The sequence below is a fragment of the Thamnophis sirtalis genome, unplaced genomic scaffold (genome assembly GCF_051295495.1).
Source record: "Thamnophis sirtalis isolate CommonGarterSnake01/CBP01778 unplaced genomic scaffold, rThaSir2_p1.2 scaffold_3, whole genome shotgun sequence".
Classification (NCBI taxonomy): Eukaryota; Metazoa; Chordata; class Lepidosauria; order Squamata; family Natricidae; genus Thamnophis; species Thamnophis sirtalis.
In genome coordinates, this window is record NW_028261383.1 from 126,221,350 (window position 1) to 126,237,642 (window position 16,293).

General features: G+C 44.6%; 1 protein-coding gene across 1 annotated transcript; it reads left to right on the plus strand.

Annotated features, from left to right (window-relative positions):
• On the plus strand, positions 1–16,054 carry USH1G (USH1 protein network component sans). The gene is made up of 2 exons (XM_014057394.2): positions 1–354; positions 14,809–16,054. The coding sequence occupies exons 1-2, from the start codon at positions 191–193 to the stop codon at positions 16,052–16,054; spliced, it is 1,410 nt and encodes a 469-aa protein (XP_013912869.1). The 5' UTR covers positions 1–190.
• The last annotated feature ends 239 nt before the right edge of the window (positions 16,055–16,293 follow it).

Genomic DNA, 16,293 nt, shown 5'->3' on the forward strand with positions numbered 1-16,293 from the left:
AGGACCCAGGGGAATCCACAGCAAATAATATGCCTTCAATATGAGGAGTTCCTGCCCTCTCCGGGCAGGGAATCTCAAGTATCCTGGCAACGGAGCTCCCTCCTCTCTGACAGCTGCTTTTCTAGAACTCTGTTGCCATCTCCGTGCCGTTCACCCTCCCAGGGCCATGGGCAAGCTTTAAGGCTACACCATGAATGACCAGTACCACCGTGCATCCAGAGACGGCTATCTGGACCTGCTGAAAGAAGCCACCAAGAAGGACTTAAATTCCCCTGATGAAGATGGCATGACCCCAACCCTGTGGGCTGCCTACCATGGCAACCTGGATGCCTTAAGGCTGATAGTTAGCAGAGGGTAAGTCTGATGTTTTGCACCATTGTGTTTTTGTTTTCATCCAGGCCTGGATGAAACCTTTCATCCCAGGAAGGAAAGGTTCTTTCTTTCTTTCTGGGTATCAAATCCACCGAACCTTGCAGGCCACTGAAGTGACGACAGCTTTCATTTGTACCTGGTGGCAGGTGAGATGCCCTGAGTTCACTGTTGTTCAGGAAGGGCAGGATTTCAGGCTGTGCCCATCAGTAATGGTTTCCTCTTATCTTCGCTACCGGTTTGGAACTGGAAGTGCACATGTGTGTGCACTTACTTTGCTCCCGTGCAGCTCGTGTGCAGCTCGTGGGCGGAGCCTCCCTTTGCCACTTGTACTGGTTCGCTTGAATCGGGGCAAACCAGCAGAATAGCACCTCTGGTTCTCATCTTATGAAGTTCTAGATGTATTGATGGTATGTGTCTTGAGAAAGCAGAAAAGCTCTGACTTAGATCAGTTCCTTCAATATTTCTCCTCCTCACCCCATCCAAACTTTCAACAGCTGAATGTTTTGCTTGCATTGATCTAGAATGGTCTCCATCACACTCAGATTGTTTGCAATGAACTCCAGTACTCCCTTGGGTTTTACTGAAAATTTGGATGGGGTGAGCTTGTCACTGCTCATGGATTGGCTGAAGAGATGCATATCTTAACTAGGGGAAGAAAGTGTTTTGTTCTGAGCCTTCATTTTCATTACAATCTGAAGAAATATTTCAAAGGCTGAAAGTCAAGGTTGGAAGGGATTTTAAACAGGATCTATTCCAATCCCTTGCTCAATGCAGGCTCCGTTTAACATCTTAATCATCTCCTTTCCAACAACCATTGAAGGAAGTGGGCTGATTAGGATTGTCTTGTGACTTGTGATCCAAGCCAGTTTGGATATACAGTGCATATCTGAAAGTATTCAGATCCTCTTCACTTTTGTCAATGCTGTTATGCTGCAGCCTGACTTTACAGTTGTTGAAATTCAGTACCCCATAATGATAAAGTGAAAACAGAATTTTAGAAATGTCTGCAAAACACCCGCACAGCATGATGCTGCCACCGCCATGCTTCGCTGTGGGGATGGTATTGGGCAGGTGATGAGCGATGCCTGGTTTCCTCCAGACATAACATTTAGAATTGAGGCCAAACAGTTAAATCTTGGTTCATCAGAGAATCTTATTCCATACCATCTGAGAGTCCTTCAGGTATTTTTGCAAACTCCAAATAGGTTTTCATGTGTTTTGCACTGAAGAATCATGCCCAATCAATTTAATTTACTACAGGTGGACTCCAATCAAGCTGTAGAAACATGTCAACAACAATCAAGAGAAATGGGAGGCACCAGATCTAAATTTCAAGTGTTGTTGCAAAGGGTCTGAATACTTATGCTAATGTGATATTTCAGTTTTTTTTCTTTTTAATAAATTTAGACATTTCTAAAAAATTTTTTTTCACATTGTCATTATGGGGTATACTGAGGGTAGATTAATGAGAAAACAAATGAATTTCAACAACTATAGGATCAGGCTGTAGCATAACAAAATCGACAAAAGTGAAGATCTGAATACCTTCTGAATGCATTGTATACATTTATTTTCTTTGATACAATCAGTATTTTGTATTAACTATTGAAAGAGTAAAGAAGGGAGGAGAAAAATTACCTGGAAGGCAACAGAATTATTGGAGGCACGTTTTAGGTTGTTCTTGAGGTAGGACCCAAACGCTGAGCTTTACAAGAGGTAAAAGAGCTGGGTTACTTATTATGGTATGGGTAGTTCTCGAGTTATGGCCACTTTTTTCAGCAACTGAATAAGGGGGATTTATGACCAGTCTGTGAAGTTATAGCCTTTGCAGCATCCCCATGATCATATGATTGTAATCTGGATGCTTGGGACTTGGCTTGCAATTACAAATCAGAGCAAGCCATAGTCACAGGATGACCCTTTGGAACCTTCCTTGCTGGCTTCCCACAAGCAAAATGAGTGAGGAAGCTGGCACGGAAAGTCACATGTAGCTTCTGTAAATTGCTCCCACTGCATTTTCCCGAAGGAGTCCCAGTACAGAATAGAAGATTCCCAGGAATCCTATACTCTGCAGCACCCCTCTGATCACCTGCCCTCCATCGTGCATCCCTGCCCACCGCACCCCATCCAGACTCTTTATCTGGGATTCCCACTTCTTCTCACTTAATGACCCAGTTTGGATAGGCGGTGCACCTGGGGATTGGATGAATATCTCCCCCAGCGGCCGCCATTTTTGGCCCCGACCTTCTTCACCGTCTTCTCTTCTGGTTTACCTTCCGAATAATACCATCGCTGTAATGATTATAGAGACCTTCTGGCGTGTTGGCAGCTTTGCAGCTCGTTGTGTCGCACGCCTTCGACGGAAGGAAACGACGGGAAGCAGTGGGGACACAGGCGTGAATTTAGCATCTCTTCTAACTGGCGCCTACACCCCCCCTGAAACCGCTCCAGCCATTTCAGACTCTGGGCCCTCTGGCCCCTTTTGCACTTTTCCGGACCCACAGGAGGGAAGAGGGATTGAGGAACTCTCCCTCCTGCACCATCATTAGTTTCCGGCTTTCCGAACTGCGCGAATCCGCTTGGGTGGAATTTAAGATCTGCATAATTTCTGCTGGTGGAGTATGTGTGGTGTGAATGAAGATGAATGAACCCACTTTTAATTTAACCAATTTTTATATTATTGTACTACTGTATTTTGTATATTTTTAAATGATTACTGTGGGGTATGTATGAGAGAGTGTTTGTGTGGCATACATAAGAGGACTCAGAGCGCAGCCTGGTGCCCCCTCCACTGAGTGCATAGGCAGAAGTGGAAGGGGGCCCAGACCTACCTCTCGTCCTAGATAGATATGGCCTGCCAGGAAAAATGGGGGCCATGGGAGAAGGGGAGGGGTCTACAGGGATGGGGGCGGGTCGGAGCATCTCGGTCACATCCGGGAGGGGCAGGTATGACGGGAGCTACAGGGCTAGCCATTACCAGGGAAGGAGGGCTCGCTACGTCACAGCGATCCTTTGTTCCGGCCCTGTAAGCTCAACTCAAGGACCTGGTGGCAAGAGAAGCCAGGGCCTTGGTCTCAGGTTGCTGCTGCTAAATGCCAGGTCTGTGACCCATAAAGCTCCCCTCATCCGGGACTTAATACTTGACGAGAGGGCAGACCTGGCATGTATTACTGAAACCTGGCTGGGCCAGGAGAGAGGAGTCCCCCTCTCAGAAATATGCCCAGAAGGTTTCCAGGTGCTCCACCAACCACGACACCAAAGAAGGGGTGGGGGAGTGGCAGTTATTATCTGTGGATCATTAGTTCCTCGCAGGATCCCCGTTCCAGAGACTGTGGGGTGTGAGTCTCTTCTCTTGAAGTTGGACCTAGGGGTTCAAGTGGGCTTGTTTTTGATGTACCTACCTCCCAGCTGCATCACAACAGCCCTGCCTGCGCTCCTAGAGTCAGTAGCCGGAGTGGCAGTTGAGTTCCCCAGACTCATAGTACTGGGGGACTTCAACCTGCCATCTCTAGGTGAACGCTCTGATGGGGCTCAGGAGTTCATGGCTTCCATGACAATCATGGACTTGACCCAGGTAATTCAGGGTCCGACTCAAAGAGCGGGACACACACTCGACTTTGTGTTTCTCTCGGGGCAGTGGAGACATGATCTTGAACTAAGGGGAATAGAGATCTCGCCCTTGTCATGGTCAGATCACTTCCTGCTGAGGCTTGACTTTTGGAAGCTACTCCCCCACTGCAGGGAGGTGGAACCGATTAAATGGTTCCGCCCCAGGCGCCTGATGGACCCGCTGGGATTTCAGAAGGATCTTGGAGAGATATCTGACTCCCTTGTCCAGAATCCGATAGAGTCCTTGGTTGCCGCCTGGAATACAGCGGCGACTGAGGCGCTGGATCGGATTGCGCCTTTGCGGCCTCTCCGCGGCAGTGGATCCAGGAGGGCACTTTGGTTCACCGAGGAACTCCGGGAGATGAAGCGCCAAAAGAGACACCTAGAGCGACATTGGAGGGCTAGCAACTCTGAATCCAACCGAACACTATTAAGATCCTTTATTAGAACTTATTTAGTGGCGATACGGGCGGCAAAATGTGCACATTTTCCCACTATTATTGCGTCCACAGAATCCCGCCCAGCCACCCTGTTTAGGATAACCTGCTCCCCCCTGAAAGGGGAGGACACGGGGGAACTCTTACAGGAACGGGATGAGGAATTTGCTCAGTTTCTGTCGGACAAAGTCACTCAGATTTGGACAGACCTTGACTCCATTTGGACAGTACCAGCAGAGATGCCGAGGGAGGGTCTTGCTCAGATTTCCTGGAATGAGTTCCAGCTTGTCACTCCTGAGGAAGTGGACAAGGCCATGGGAGCGATGAGTGCCTCCACCTGTTTGCTGGATCCGTGTCCCTCCTGGCTGGTCTCGACCAGCAGGGAGGTAACATGAGGCTGGCTCCAGAGGATTACAAACTCGTCTTTGCAGGAGGGATCTTTCCCGCAACCTCTGAAGGAAGTGGTGGTAAGACCCCTCCTCAAGAAGCCTTCTCTGGACCCTGCTATCCTTAAAAACTATCGTCCGGTCTCCAACCTCCCTTTTTTAGGGAAGGTTGTTGAGAAGGTGATGGCCCTTCAACTCCGATGGACCTTGGATGAAGAGGATTATCTAGACCCCTTTCAGTCTGGTTTCAGGCCTGGATACTGCACCAAAACCGCCTTGGTCGCACTGACCGATGATCTCTGGCGGGCCAGGGATAGAGGACATTCCTCTATCCTAGTGCTCCTTGACCTCTCAGTGGCCTTCGATACCATCGACCATGGTATCCTTCTGCGACGGCTGGAAGAGTGGGAGGCATTGTTCTACGGTGGTTCTCCTCTTACCTCTCCGACAGGTCGCAGTCGGTGTTGGTTGGAGGGCAAAGGTCGACCCCTAGGCCCCTTAAATATGGGGTGCCGCAGGGCTCGGTCTTGTCCCCCCTCCTATTCAATATCTACATGAAGCCACTGGGTGAGATCATTCGTCGGCACGGGATTAAATACCATCAATATGCGGATGATACACAGTTGTATCTCTCCACCCCGTGCCAGCTCAGCGTAGCAGTGGAAGTGATGTGCCAGTGCCTGGAAGCTGCCAGAGTCTGGATGGGAGTGAACAAACTCGCACTCAATCCTGACAAGACCGAGTGGCTGTGGATGTTGCCCCCCAAGGACAGCCCAGATAGTCCATCCCTAAGCCTGGGGGGTGAAAATTTATACCCCTCAGAGAGGGTCCGCAACTTGGGGGTCCTCCTGGATCCGCAGCTGACATTAAAACATCACCTGTCAGCTGTGACCAGGGGGGCCTTTGCCCAGGTTCGCCTGGTGCACCAGTTGCGGCCCTATTTGGATCGGGAGGCACTTCAAACGGTCACTCACGCCCTCGTCACCTCAAGACTTGACTACTGTAATGCGCTCTACATGGGGCTGCCCCTGAAAAGTATTTGGAGACTACAACTAGTCCAGAATGCAGCCATGCGAGCGATACTGGGTGTACCAAGATACACCCACATTACACCTATCCTCTGCGAGCTGCACTGGCTCCCTATCGGTCTCCGAGCACGATTCAAGGTGCTGGTCATTACCTTTAAAGCCCTACATGGCCTAGGACCCGGATATCTGCGAGACCGTCTTCTGCCGCATACCTCCCAATGGCCGATAAGATCGCACAGGGTGGGCCTTCTCCAGGTGCTGTCAGCCAGACAATGTCGGCTGGCGGTTCCCTGGGGGAGGGCCTTCTCTTTAGCCGCTCCGACCCTATGGAATGAACTACCCCCAGAGATCCGGACCCTACCCACTCTCATGGCATTCCGAAACGCTATTAAAACCTGGCTATTCCGGCAGGCCTGGGGCTGTTGACCTCATGACTGAGGTCCAGCCCCGATTAGACTGGGTGCATGATGTGGTTTTTTAATCTGTTTTCCTCCGTTTTTTAACTCTTCACTTTTTAAAATTTATTTTCTGTAAGCTGCCCGGAGTCCTTCGGGATTGGGCGGCCTATAAATTTATTAAATCAATCAATCAATCAAATCAATTGATCACATGTCTTGGGGCTATAACAGCAACCAGGACTGCCAGAATTGCTGTTGCTAAGTGATGCAGTCACGTGATGTTGCATTTTATGACTGCTCTGCTTAGCAATGGCAATCCCGGTTCTAAATGCCATTGTAACCCGATGATCACCTGTAATACTTCTGTGTGATATTTCCCATTTTGTAGTTGAACTAGTGGTAACAAATCAGGGCTTTCCTAAGGCAAATCAGCAAGTAGTGGCATCTTTTTGAGCTACTTTCATGTCTAAAATATATTGCAGTGGCATCACTGGCCCCCAGATTTGGGGGACAAAATAAGATCTTCACAAGGCCTTTTAAATTCATAATTTTACACATAAAATAATAAATGGAAACAATAAGGATCCTCACACTGAGGTTTTTTAAAAATATTATTTTCGTGACTGCTATTATAACACATGTGCTTATAAGAAATTGATGTTTCTCCATACTTTCTGCCAAGTATGAAAACTATCTCCTATGTCCTTTGTTTTCCCATTTATACTTTTTCTTGCGTTCTTGTACTTTTGAATTTTGCTGGATTCAGAACCCCTGGTTTTTAAATATGCATGTACTGGACCAATTCAAATAACAGAATTCTCTTTAAGTGTGACTACTGAGTAAACTAGTATTTTTCCTTTCTTGTTGGAATTCATGCCTCCTGCTTTAAAAACACATCCAAAAACCATAAGAGGAGGTGTAAACTCAGAAATCCATATAATTCTGCTCTGATGTAAAAGGCATAGAAGTTGGTTTCTGCAGAAAGATGCTCTTAGTACATACAAGCTGGAGTAAATATTCCCAGCAAAGAATCTTGCTCATGGCCTGGCTAGTGTTTAATGAACTGAAAAAAAACACCCGCTTGCTGTCTGTTGAAGAATACAAGTACTAAAAATGCTCCTGCCCTTTTGGCAAAGAATCTTATTAGGAAATGATAGATAGTCCTGATGTTTTAAAATAAGCTTCTATCATTGACTGTGTTTTATTGGGGGAGAAGAAATATTTACAGGAACTTAATTGAAATAAACAAAGAATTTGCAAGAGAGAGGGAGAAAGATTTACTATCTTAAGAAAAGCCAAAGCATTGAAGTTCAACATCAATCCATGTTCCCTTTTCTAATTAACAACAGTTTCATTTTCTTCTGTGTGGTCAAAGATGAAATTAGAAGAAAATATGACCTGTGATTCAGAGAGCTGTGGGCTCAATTATTCAGAGTGCTTTTGTCCTTTGCAAGATTTCTGGGGATTTTTCTGAGTCAAAATAAGCAATGGATGTAGCAGTGGTACGGAGCTAATGAGACACCACATGGATCTATCAATCTGGTTTCTTCTCCAAGGTCAGGTCAGCACTTGTACCTAACTACAGCACAAAGGTATTTGGCAACATCATTTTTCTACCATAGCTTCCATGACCTTGCCTCTGTTTCATCCCCAGCCAAAAAGCAAGATGGACTTAAGTCATCTTTAACTTTAGCATTATTGAAATAATATATTATCCAAGGGCAGCCACCAGATGTGCAAAATATGCCGGGTTCTGCCGCCCTTCACCAGTGAGTTGAAGCAAAGAGGTAGAGAGGATAGGGATTGGCAACAAGGGCAACACATTTCATGCTGGGAGACACCCTTTCAAGTATGGGTGAACTGTGCATTAGGGCCTCAGCAGGTATCTCTCTTGTTCTGTACTTTAATCATGGTGGTTGATGTTCACAGGTAAGAAACATAACTGTTGGCCATAATGGCCTTAACTCGAGGACTACCCATACCATAATAAGTAACCCAGATCTTTTACCTCTTGTGAACTGTGAACATAACTGTACGTTCACAGGTATGTCCTACAGGTAAGAAATAAAAATTGAATGATTCCTTCCCTACATTACATAACAGATGGATGGTCTGTGTATGGAAAATCCACCATTATTTTTCATCCAGCACAGGCACTAGAGGGAGGCAGCATTCTGCCTAGTTCATTAGTGTTACAAAAAGCATCTCTCCTCCTCCTGTCCGTGCTCTAATGAGGGGCAAAAGTAGAATTAATGGGATGGCTGGAAAAAGAGAGGCGAGTCAGCCTTTTGCTGGCCAAGATCTCTGTTCTTCACTGCAGCCTTTGACAGCCTATTCCAGTGATGGGCAACCTTTTTGGCGTGGTGTGTCAAAAATCGGCAAAAAATCGAGCATAACTCGCGTTGTGTGTCACTTCGACAAAAACATAATTTTGCGCAATTTATAGTTTAAACTACAAAAATGTATAATTGCAATATATAATTGTATTTAATAAACCAAAAACAAATTATTTAACATACCTGCTTAGTAACTTCTTTGTTCATCAGTCGATTTCGTATGTTGCCCTTGATATTATTGAACTTGTTTGGGGTGCCGAGAACCAGGGCTGTGGAGTCGGCTGCTTCCAGCTCCACGTCCTCATCAACATGCCGCTCCAGCCCGCCCCTGCTATGAATATTCCTAGTGACGCGAGGGCGAAGAATATGAATATTCATAGCGGGGGAGGGCCGGAACGGCATGTTGATGAGGACGTGGAGCTGGAAGCAGCAGACTCCACAGCCCTGCCGTGAACTGAGATAAGTGTGGTGTGGTCGTAACCGACAGTCCCAGGAGTAGACTCTCTGTGCCGGCCTGACTGGAGAGAGGCGCGCACTGTTCCCGCGCTCCTCTCCTGCGGGTCCTCCCTCGCCGCGCTGATGACGTGTGTGCGCACGGCACGCACGCCTTACCAGCAGCCCCTGCGCTCAGAAAGGGGTGGCGGCGATACAGTAAGTGAGTGTGGGCGGGGGAGATCACACGTCCCGCCCCCCCGTTCCTCCAGCACAGATTCTTTCATCCTCGGCAGCTGTGCAGGAGCCGAGGATGAATCGCATGAAATCCTGTGCGTGTCACCCCAAATGGCTATGCGTGTCAGCACTGACACGCGTGTCATAGGTTCGCCATCACTGGCCTATTCAGTGGGGCGTCTGTGATGGCTGATACCAAAGCTGATGATTAGCAGAGGTCAGCCAGGAAGGGCTTCAGGAGATGAGATAGAGAAAAGACTGTTTTGTTGGCAACCTCATTCTCTCTCAGATAGAGAGGTCTTCGGCTCCTCTTGAGTTATTCCTGAATGAAAGTAGGAACATTCAGTACTTCAGATATAATCTGTCAGATCTGGCATAGGACACAATTTGGAAAGAATATGTATTGGATTTGAATCTCATTTGCTCTCTTTGTAGGAGGAGGCAAAAACCCACGATAAAATATGTGGTTTATATTGCAGGCAAAGGAAAATTTAACACTGATGGAAGAAACAATTCAAAGGACAAAAGTGATACTGATGTATAGATAATACGGTATAGACAATCTAGATGTAGGACACACCCTGATACTGGTAGGAGCGGGTGTTAATAGATTTGGAGTACAACTTCCTCTGTGTAAGAAGGAAAAGGGGCAACAATGACACCGGAGAATCACAGAAGAATGTGGTTTTTTTTTTTTTTTTTTAGACTGTGTGGCAATTAAGAAATAAGTTGGAGGGAATACTTTGGGGTTGGTGAGGATATGAACATAACACTGCTTTGCAACTCCTTGAAGCAGCTGCATCTTTTCTCAGGATGACATGACTATCTTTTGTTGCTGCATGGGAAACAAGATGGCTGTCATATTATCTTATACATCAGTATCACTTTTGTCCTTTCAATCATTTCTTCCCGTTGGTGTTTAATTTCCCTTTGCATACAATATAAACGTGCCACGGATTTCCTCATAGGTTTATGCATCCTCCTACAAAGAGAGCGAATGAGATTCAAATCCAGTACATATTCTTTCCCAACTGTAACAAATGCCATCTTTGCACCAATATACGCTCCAAAGTACCTTTTGTGATTGAATGTGAAGAACTGTGTAACTCCTTTTTAAAAAAAAAAAGAAAATGGAGAATTGTGTGATCTGTTTACATGTTGCTATGTAGATAACATGTATAGCAGTAACCATGGCCTAATTTATTGGATTGTATCATATTATCTGTGGTAAGAAATGACCTTAACATAGTAGCATACACTGTGTGCTATAATACTCTTATTATTCTATTAAACAGATGTTCTCATTGACTGGAATATACAGTAAACCAGTGTAGTACAAGACTTCCTTACAACAGTATTTTCCCATTGTTTCCCCATACTTACTGATTCCTGCTTTGGTTTGTTTTGCAATGTAATAATTGCACATAATTATATTTTCCTTAACCTGATGTACTAGTTGAGTCTATTAGAGCTTCTCCAGAAATGAGGATCTGAAATAAGTGGGAAGGTGATCTGAAGGTTCTTCCTCTACCACTCCCTTAACCTTATGGGACTAATTTGCTCTCTGTTTTCCATATTCCCCTTGCCCACGCAAACGGGGTGATGCTTAAATGCTGCATATCATCATACCAGACAGCAATGGAGGTTGTGTAAGGGGATGATACCAACCTTGTACTAGGTCAGAATGGAAGATATTGTGATCTGCCCTGTCCCATTTATTGTGTGTTGCCTTACATTTGAAAATTCTTCGGATGGGAAGAAACCAATAAGTTCTCTCCTTCATCACTCCAAGCCTCAGCTTCTAATTCCAAAGCAAATATTAATTACTTTTCCCTGGAGTTCACTCACTGAAGAGTAATTTCTCCCAAATATTGAGGGGTGGGTTGGAATTACCACGCTGTCTCAAGGAATTGCTTGGCAACATTTTAAAGAAGCAGAGAAAATCTTTTTTTCCCAGATAAGTGAAGTAGTCTTCCTGCTTAGGCATTAAATGTTGAGGTTTTATTAGAGGGGCAAATACTTTCAATTTCACTATTTACATATGTTGCCATTTGGGTTTTCTGACATAAATGCTACAGTTGTTTGGATAACCCTGAGTGGATTATGAAGCACAAGGTGGGGACATCAATGCACTATAGCTCCTGGTACTGTAACTCTGATCTGAAATAGTATAGGGCTGTGATGGCGAACCTATAGCATGCGTGCTGGAAGTGGCACACAGAGCCATCTCTCCCGGCATGTGAGCAGTTGCCCGTTGCCCTTCCGGGTTCTGGTGCGCTGGCCAGCTGGCCTTCATGCGAGCGGGAGCACCTGAAACTGGAAGAGCAGCTGCCCAGTATGCATGCCCACGTTGGGAAGATGATCTTCTGGTTTCCGGCATGCGCATGGGCAATGGCCACCTGGTCTTCTGGTTTCCAGTGTGCATGCATGCGTGAAGACCAGCTGGCTAGAGCATCTTCCAGCACGTGCATATGCGCCGGGTAGCTGCTCACCCGGTTTCCAGCATGCACGTGTGTGCTTCCATTTCGGTACTCAGTGCCAAAAAGGTTTGCCAACATTGGTTTGGGTCCTCCTACTTGAGCAGGAGGTTAGACTAGAAGATCTTCAAGGTCACTTCCAACTCTTATTCTGATTCTGATCAATAGGGCCAATAGCAAGAAATACGGGTGGGGGGAGGGGGGGAGAAGATTTATACCCCTAAAATAAAAGTAAGGGTTCCATAGGTATATCACATCTGTAATATGGAATGGCATTGCACCTGTAATTTTTTTTTAGTACATGATTTTTGACTGCATGATTTATTAGAGTTAAATAATAAGTAATGCAGAGCAGAATATGATCTCAAGAAAGGAGCTCTCCAGATGCAATATGTTTTGCAAAAGAGGCACCAGCAGCCAACCACTGTATCTCTGTGTCATTCTCTTTCAGCAGCTGGAGTCCAAAAGGATTGGGTGGGGGTTGGGCTGTTTTCCCATTTTCTCCTCCTTCCCCCTAGACTTCAGAGCAGCTTCAGAGATAAGGTTACTGTGAAGTCTAGACTAGTCCTACCTGAACTCCTCTGGTTACTTTCTGGTCAATTTGTCAATCTACTGTATAAAAATGCTCAGCTTGAATTTCTCTGTTGATTTAGGCCAGGAGCATCCAGCTATTTATATGGCACAGTATAATTATATACCCTAAATCCTTAGCTCCCTGGATTTAAATAAGCCTCTCTTCACCTATTCCATAAACATAAATACTAGTATATAGCAACCTATGGGCAGGTTTTTAGCTATCGGGAAAAGCATCTAACTGCGGAAGAACAGGGCCATGCCATCATGCCAGATTTAATGGGAATTTCTACTTAGGAAAAATGATGTCTTTAGGCTGGCAGCTGTTCCTTAGTGCATCAGATTTTTTTTTTAAACAGTGAGTTGGCAAAATGCATGCAGCAGATACAGAAGTCAGTAGATGTGACAATTGGTTAGCAATTTGTATTCTCCCCCACTAAAGTCCTGCCACAGCAGGGATTTTCCTAACTCCAGGAACTGTTATAATTCAAGGTATGGGCCACTGACTGAATGGTAGTTTCCCCATTTCCTCCTGGTTGGCCTGTGGGAACATGAATTGGCTCTGGGTATTCCCAGCTTATTCTTAGCATTTCAAGACTGGCAAATTTAAGAATTAATTAGAATTAAGAGGTACCTAAACAAAATCAGCATCCAAACACCATCACTCGAGGCACATGACACAAATATGTACAGTATGTGCTTCTTTTTCTTTTATTTGCATTTCTTGCCTGACTCTAAGGTACCTCATAGGATATTTGACACAGGCCTAGAGGTCAGTGCTTATGGTCAAGTAAACAACTGCCCTGTACTTCACTGACTATGGTAAACTCATTTTGTTCCTCTGCACAGATGACCTCACTTAGTGAGCTAACAATTAGAACATAAAGCCTCGTGTACCCTGTATCCAAAGTTTAGTAGCGCTGGCATTTTCAGTTTCACGGTCTCTTTAACCACATACTATCAATAATTTATTCCTTGCCTGCAATTCATCAAATATTGATATTTTCCCTCAATTTCCCACTACTGATAGGTCAGTATCAAAGCAAGAGAGCGAGGGTGGGCTAAGCAAGTAGCCCAAATGAACTTGTTGCAGGTGCTGAGTGCTCAGCAGAGAAAGAAACTCTGCTCCCACAACTTCACTTCTTTTGGGTCTTTGCTTTGCCCACATTATCAGTGGCTGAGAAATGTCATGGATGTGTTTCAAATGTCAAGATTTGTGTCAAAATTTTAGCCCTTGTTAATGTTGGGAAGCTGCCCAAATATCCACACTAAGAAAGAATATTATGCCTCCTGCCTTGTCTATACATTTCAAAGGGGCTAAGAAGCATTGCAAAAGCCTGAATCTGACTCTACTATTACCATGTTTTTTCTCCAAAAGCATCTAAGTTCTTTTTCTCTTTCCGATTTTACCTGCAGAGCAATCTTTTCAGGTAGGCTGTATACAAAAGTTGTTTAATTTAAGGTTGAAGGAGACCTTGGAGCTAAACTCTCACATCTTAGTGAAAAAGCATAAGATAGGGAATTGGAAATGGCTCAAGTATGTTCCTTAAGCTTCAGAATGAGCGGAATATAAAATAAAATAAATGAACTAAATGTGAAAGTTGCCAAGTGTTATTTTTGCAAGGCAGAATATATATCTGTGAGGCTTGATAGGTGTGCTATATGTGCTCAATTGTCTATTTAAATGTGAAATGCATAAGGTATTTCTCTTTTCTCACACTGTACATACTTCTCATCTTATAAAGCTATGTTACAAATGTTACTGTTGGTCATCACTTAAACAAGCAAGGCTTTCTTCCTTCAAAGACTGCTTGAAAAATACTCTTAGCAGTTTAACAGCATAAATATGAATAACAAAAATGTAAATTATTTGCATTTGTTAGCTTTCCTCAACATGCTCTTCAAGAAGGAATAATCAGAGGATTATAAGATATGGGGATGTTTTTATCACTGGATAGAAAATGAATGTAGACAAAAAGAAACAGAAAATTGAATAATTGGGGGGGGGGAAGTAGAATTATAGGGGAAGAGTTGAATTAAAAGGCAATTGAAATGTAAATGTAAAGGCAAGATAAAAATAGATTAAAAATGTGTAACTGTTAAATATGATGATACAAAGACTGTACTCAGATGACACACTGTAAGATTAATGATGTAAGAGTGGTTATGGGAAAAAAAACTTTAAAAAAAATCATGCTCTTGTGATGGGACAAAAATTTAGAATTCCCAGCTAGGATGGGATATTCTGAGACCTGATCTCCAAATGCACTCAGAAGGAACAAAGTAGGGAAAGGCTAGTCTATGCCAGCCTTCTCCAAACTGGGTGTTCTCCAGAGCTATGGACTTTAACTCCCAGAATTCTCCAACCATCTTGTTGAGAATGGGAATTCAAGTCCATACAACTGGAAAGTAACCAACCTACGGAAAAATGATTTATGTATTTTTAGACGTCTGAAAGAATATCTACAAATGAGATTACAGACCTCTTTGAGAACTTACTATCTGTTTTTCACACCATTTTAGGGGTGATCCAGACAAATGTGATATCTGGGGGAACACACCTCTTCACCTGGCAGCAGCCAATGGCCACCTGAATTGCCTCTCCTTCCTAGTGTCTTTTGGGGCCAATATCTGGTGTCTGGACAATGACTACCACACACCACTGGACATGGCAGCCATGAAGGGTCACATGGAGTGTGTGCGTTACTTGGACTCCATTGCTGCTAAGCAAAGCAGCCTCAACCCTAAGCTGGTGAGCAAGTTGAAGGACAAAGCCTTTAAAGATGCAGAGAAACGTATTAAGGACTGTGTAAAGATGCAGAAAAAGCACCACGAAAGGATGGAGAAGCGATACAAGAAAGAGATGTCTGACCGCTCAGACACAATGAGTTTCTCCAGTTACTCCAGTAGCACATTGAGCAGGAGGCTTCAACACATGTCTATGATGAATTCCTTGCCTTACTCACAGGCCACCTTACAGGGCACAGCCAAGGGCAAGACAAAAATCCAGAAGAAACTAGAGAAGAAGAAACAGGTGGATGGGACATTCAAAATTTATGAGGATGGGAGGAAAAGTGTGAGGTCCTTGTGTGGCTTACAGTTGGGCAACGATGTCATGTTTGTGAAACAAGGCACCTATGTTAGCCCAAAGGAATGGACCCGGCGAAATGTTAGGGATATGTTCCTGTGTGACGAAGATACTGTCTCCCGTGCCATAAGTGATCCAGGTTTGCACCTGGACTCCACCCATTCTGAGGTCAGTACTGATTCTGGCCATGACTCTCTATTCAATCGGCCTGGACTTGGTACCATGGTATTCCGGAGGAACTATGTCAGTAGTGGACTATTTGGGATTGGTCAAAGTGATCCCAGTATTTTGGGGGAAGACAATACAGACAGGATGAGTGTTAAGCTTCACAGCCACCTTCAACGCTCACCAAGTCTCAACGACAGTATTGGCAGTGCCAACAGTCTTCAGGAGAGGAATCTGGAGGACTTGCCCTGGGATGAAGTGGAACTGGGTCTGGATGATGACATTGAACCTGACACTAGCCCTCTGGAGACTTTCCTAGCTTCTCTGAATATGTTTGAGTTTATTTCTATCCTCAAGAAGGAGAAGATAGATCTGGAAGCTCTGATGTTGTGTTCAGACAATGATCTGAAAAGTATCAACATTCCCCTGGGGCCCAGGAAAAAGATTCTGGATGCAGTTCAAAGAAGGAAACAGACTTTGGACAACCCTGATGTCATAGAAGACACGGATCTGTAAGCAATAGAACTACTCAACTTCATACCTTGGGTGTCCTCAGGTCTTCAACATACGATGAACATAACTTAGAAGGGTACTTGTTACATGTACCTCATCTAAGAATGGAATGTTTTAGTAGATTGTGGTGTTAGAACAGTGGTGGGATTCAGCCAGTTCATACCATTTTGGGAGAACCAGTTGTTAACTTTCTGAGCAGTTTGGTGAACTAGTTGTTGGAAGAAATCATTAGGGCAGTTAAC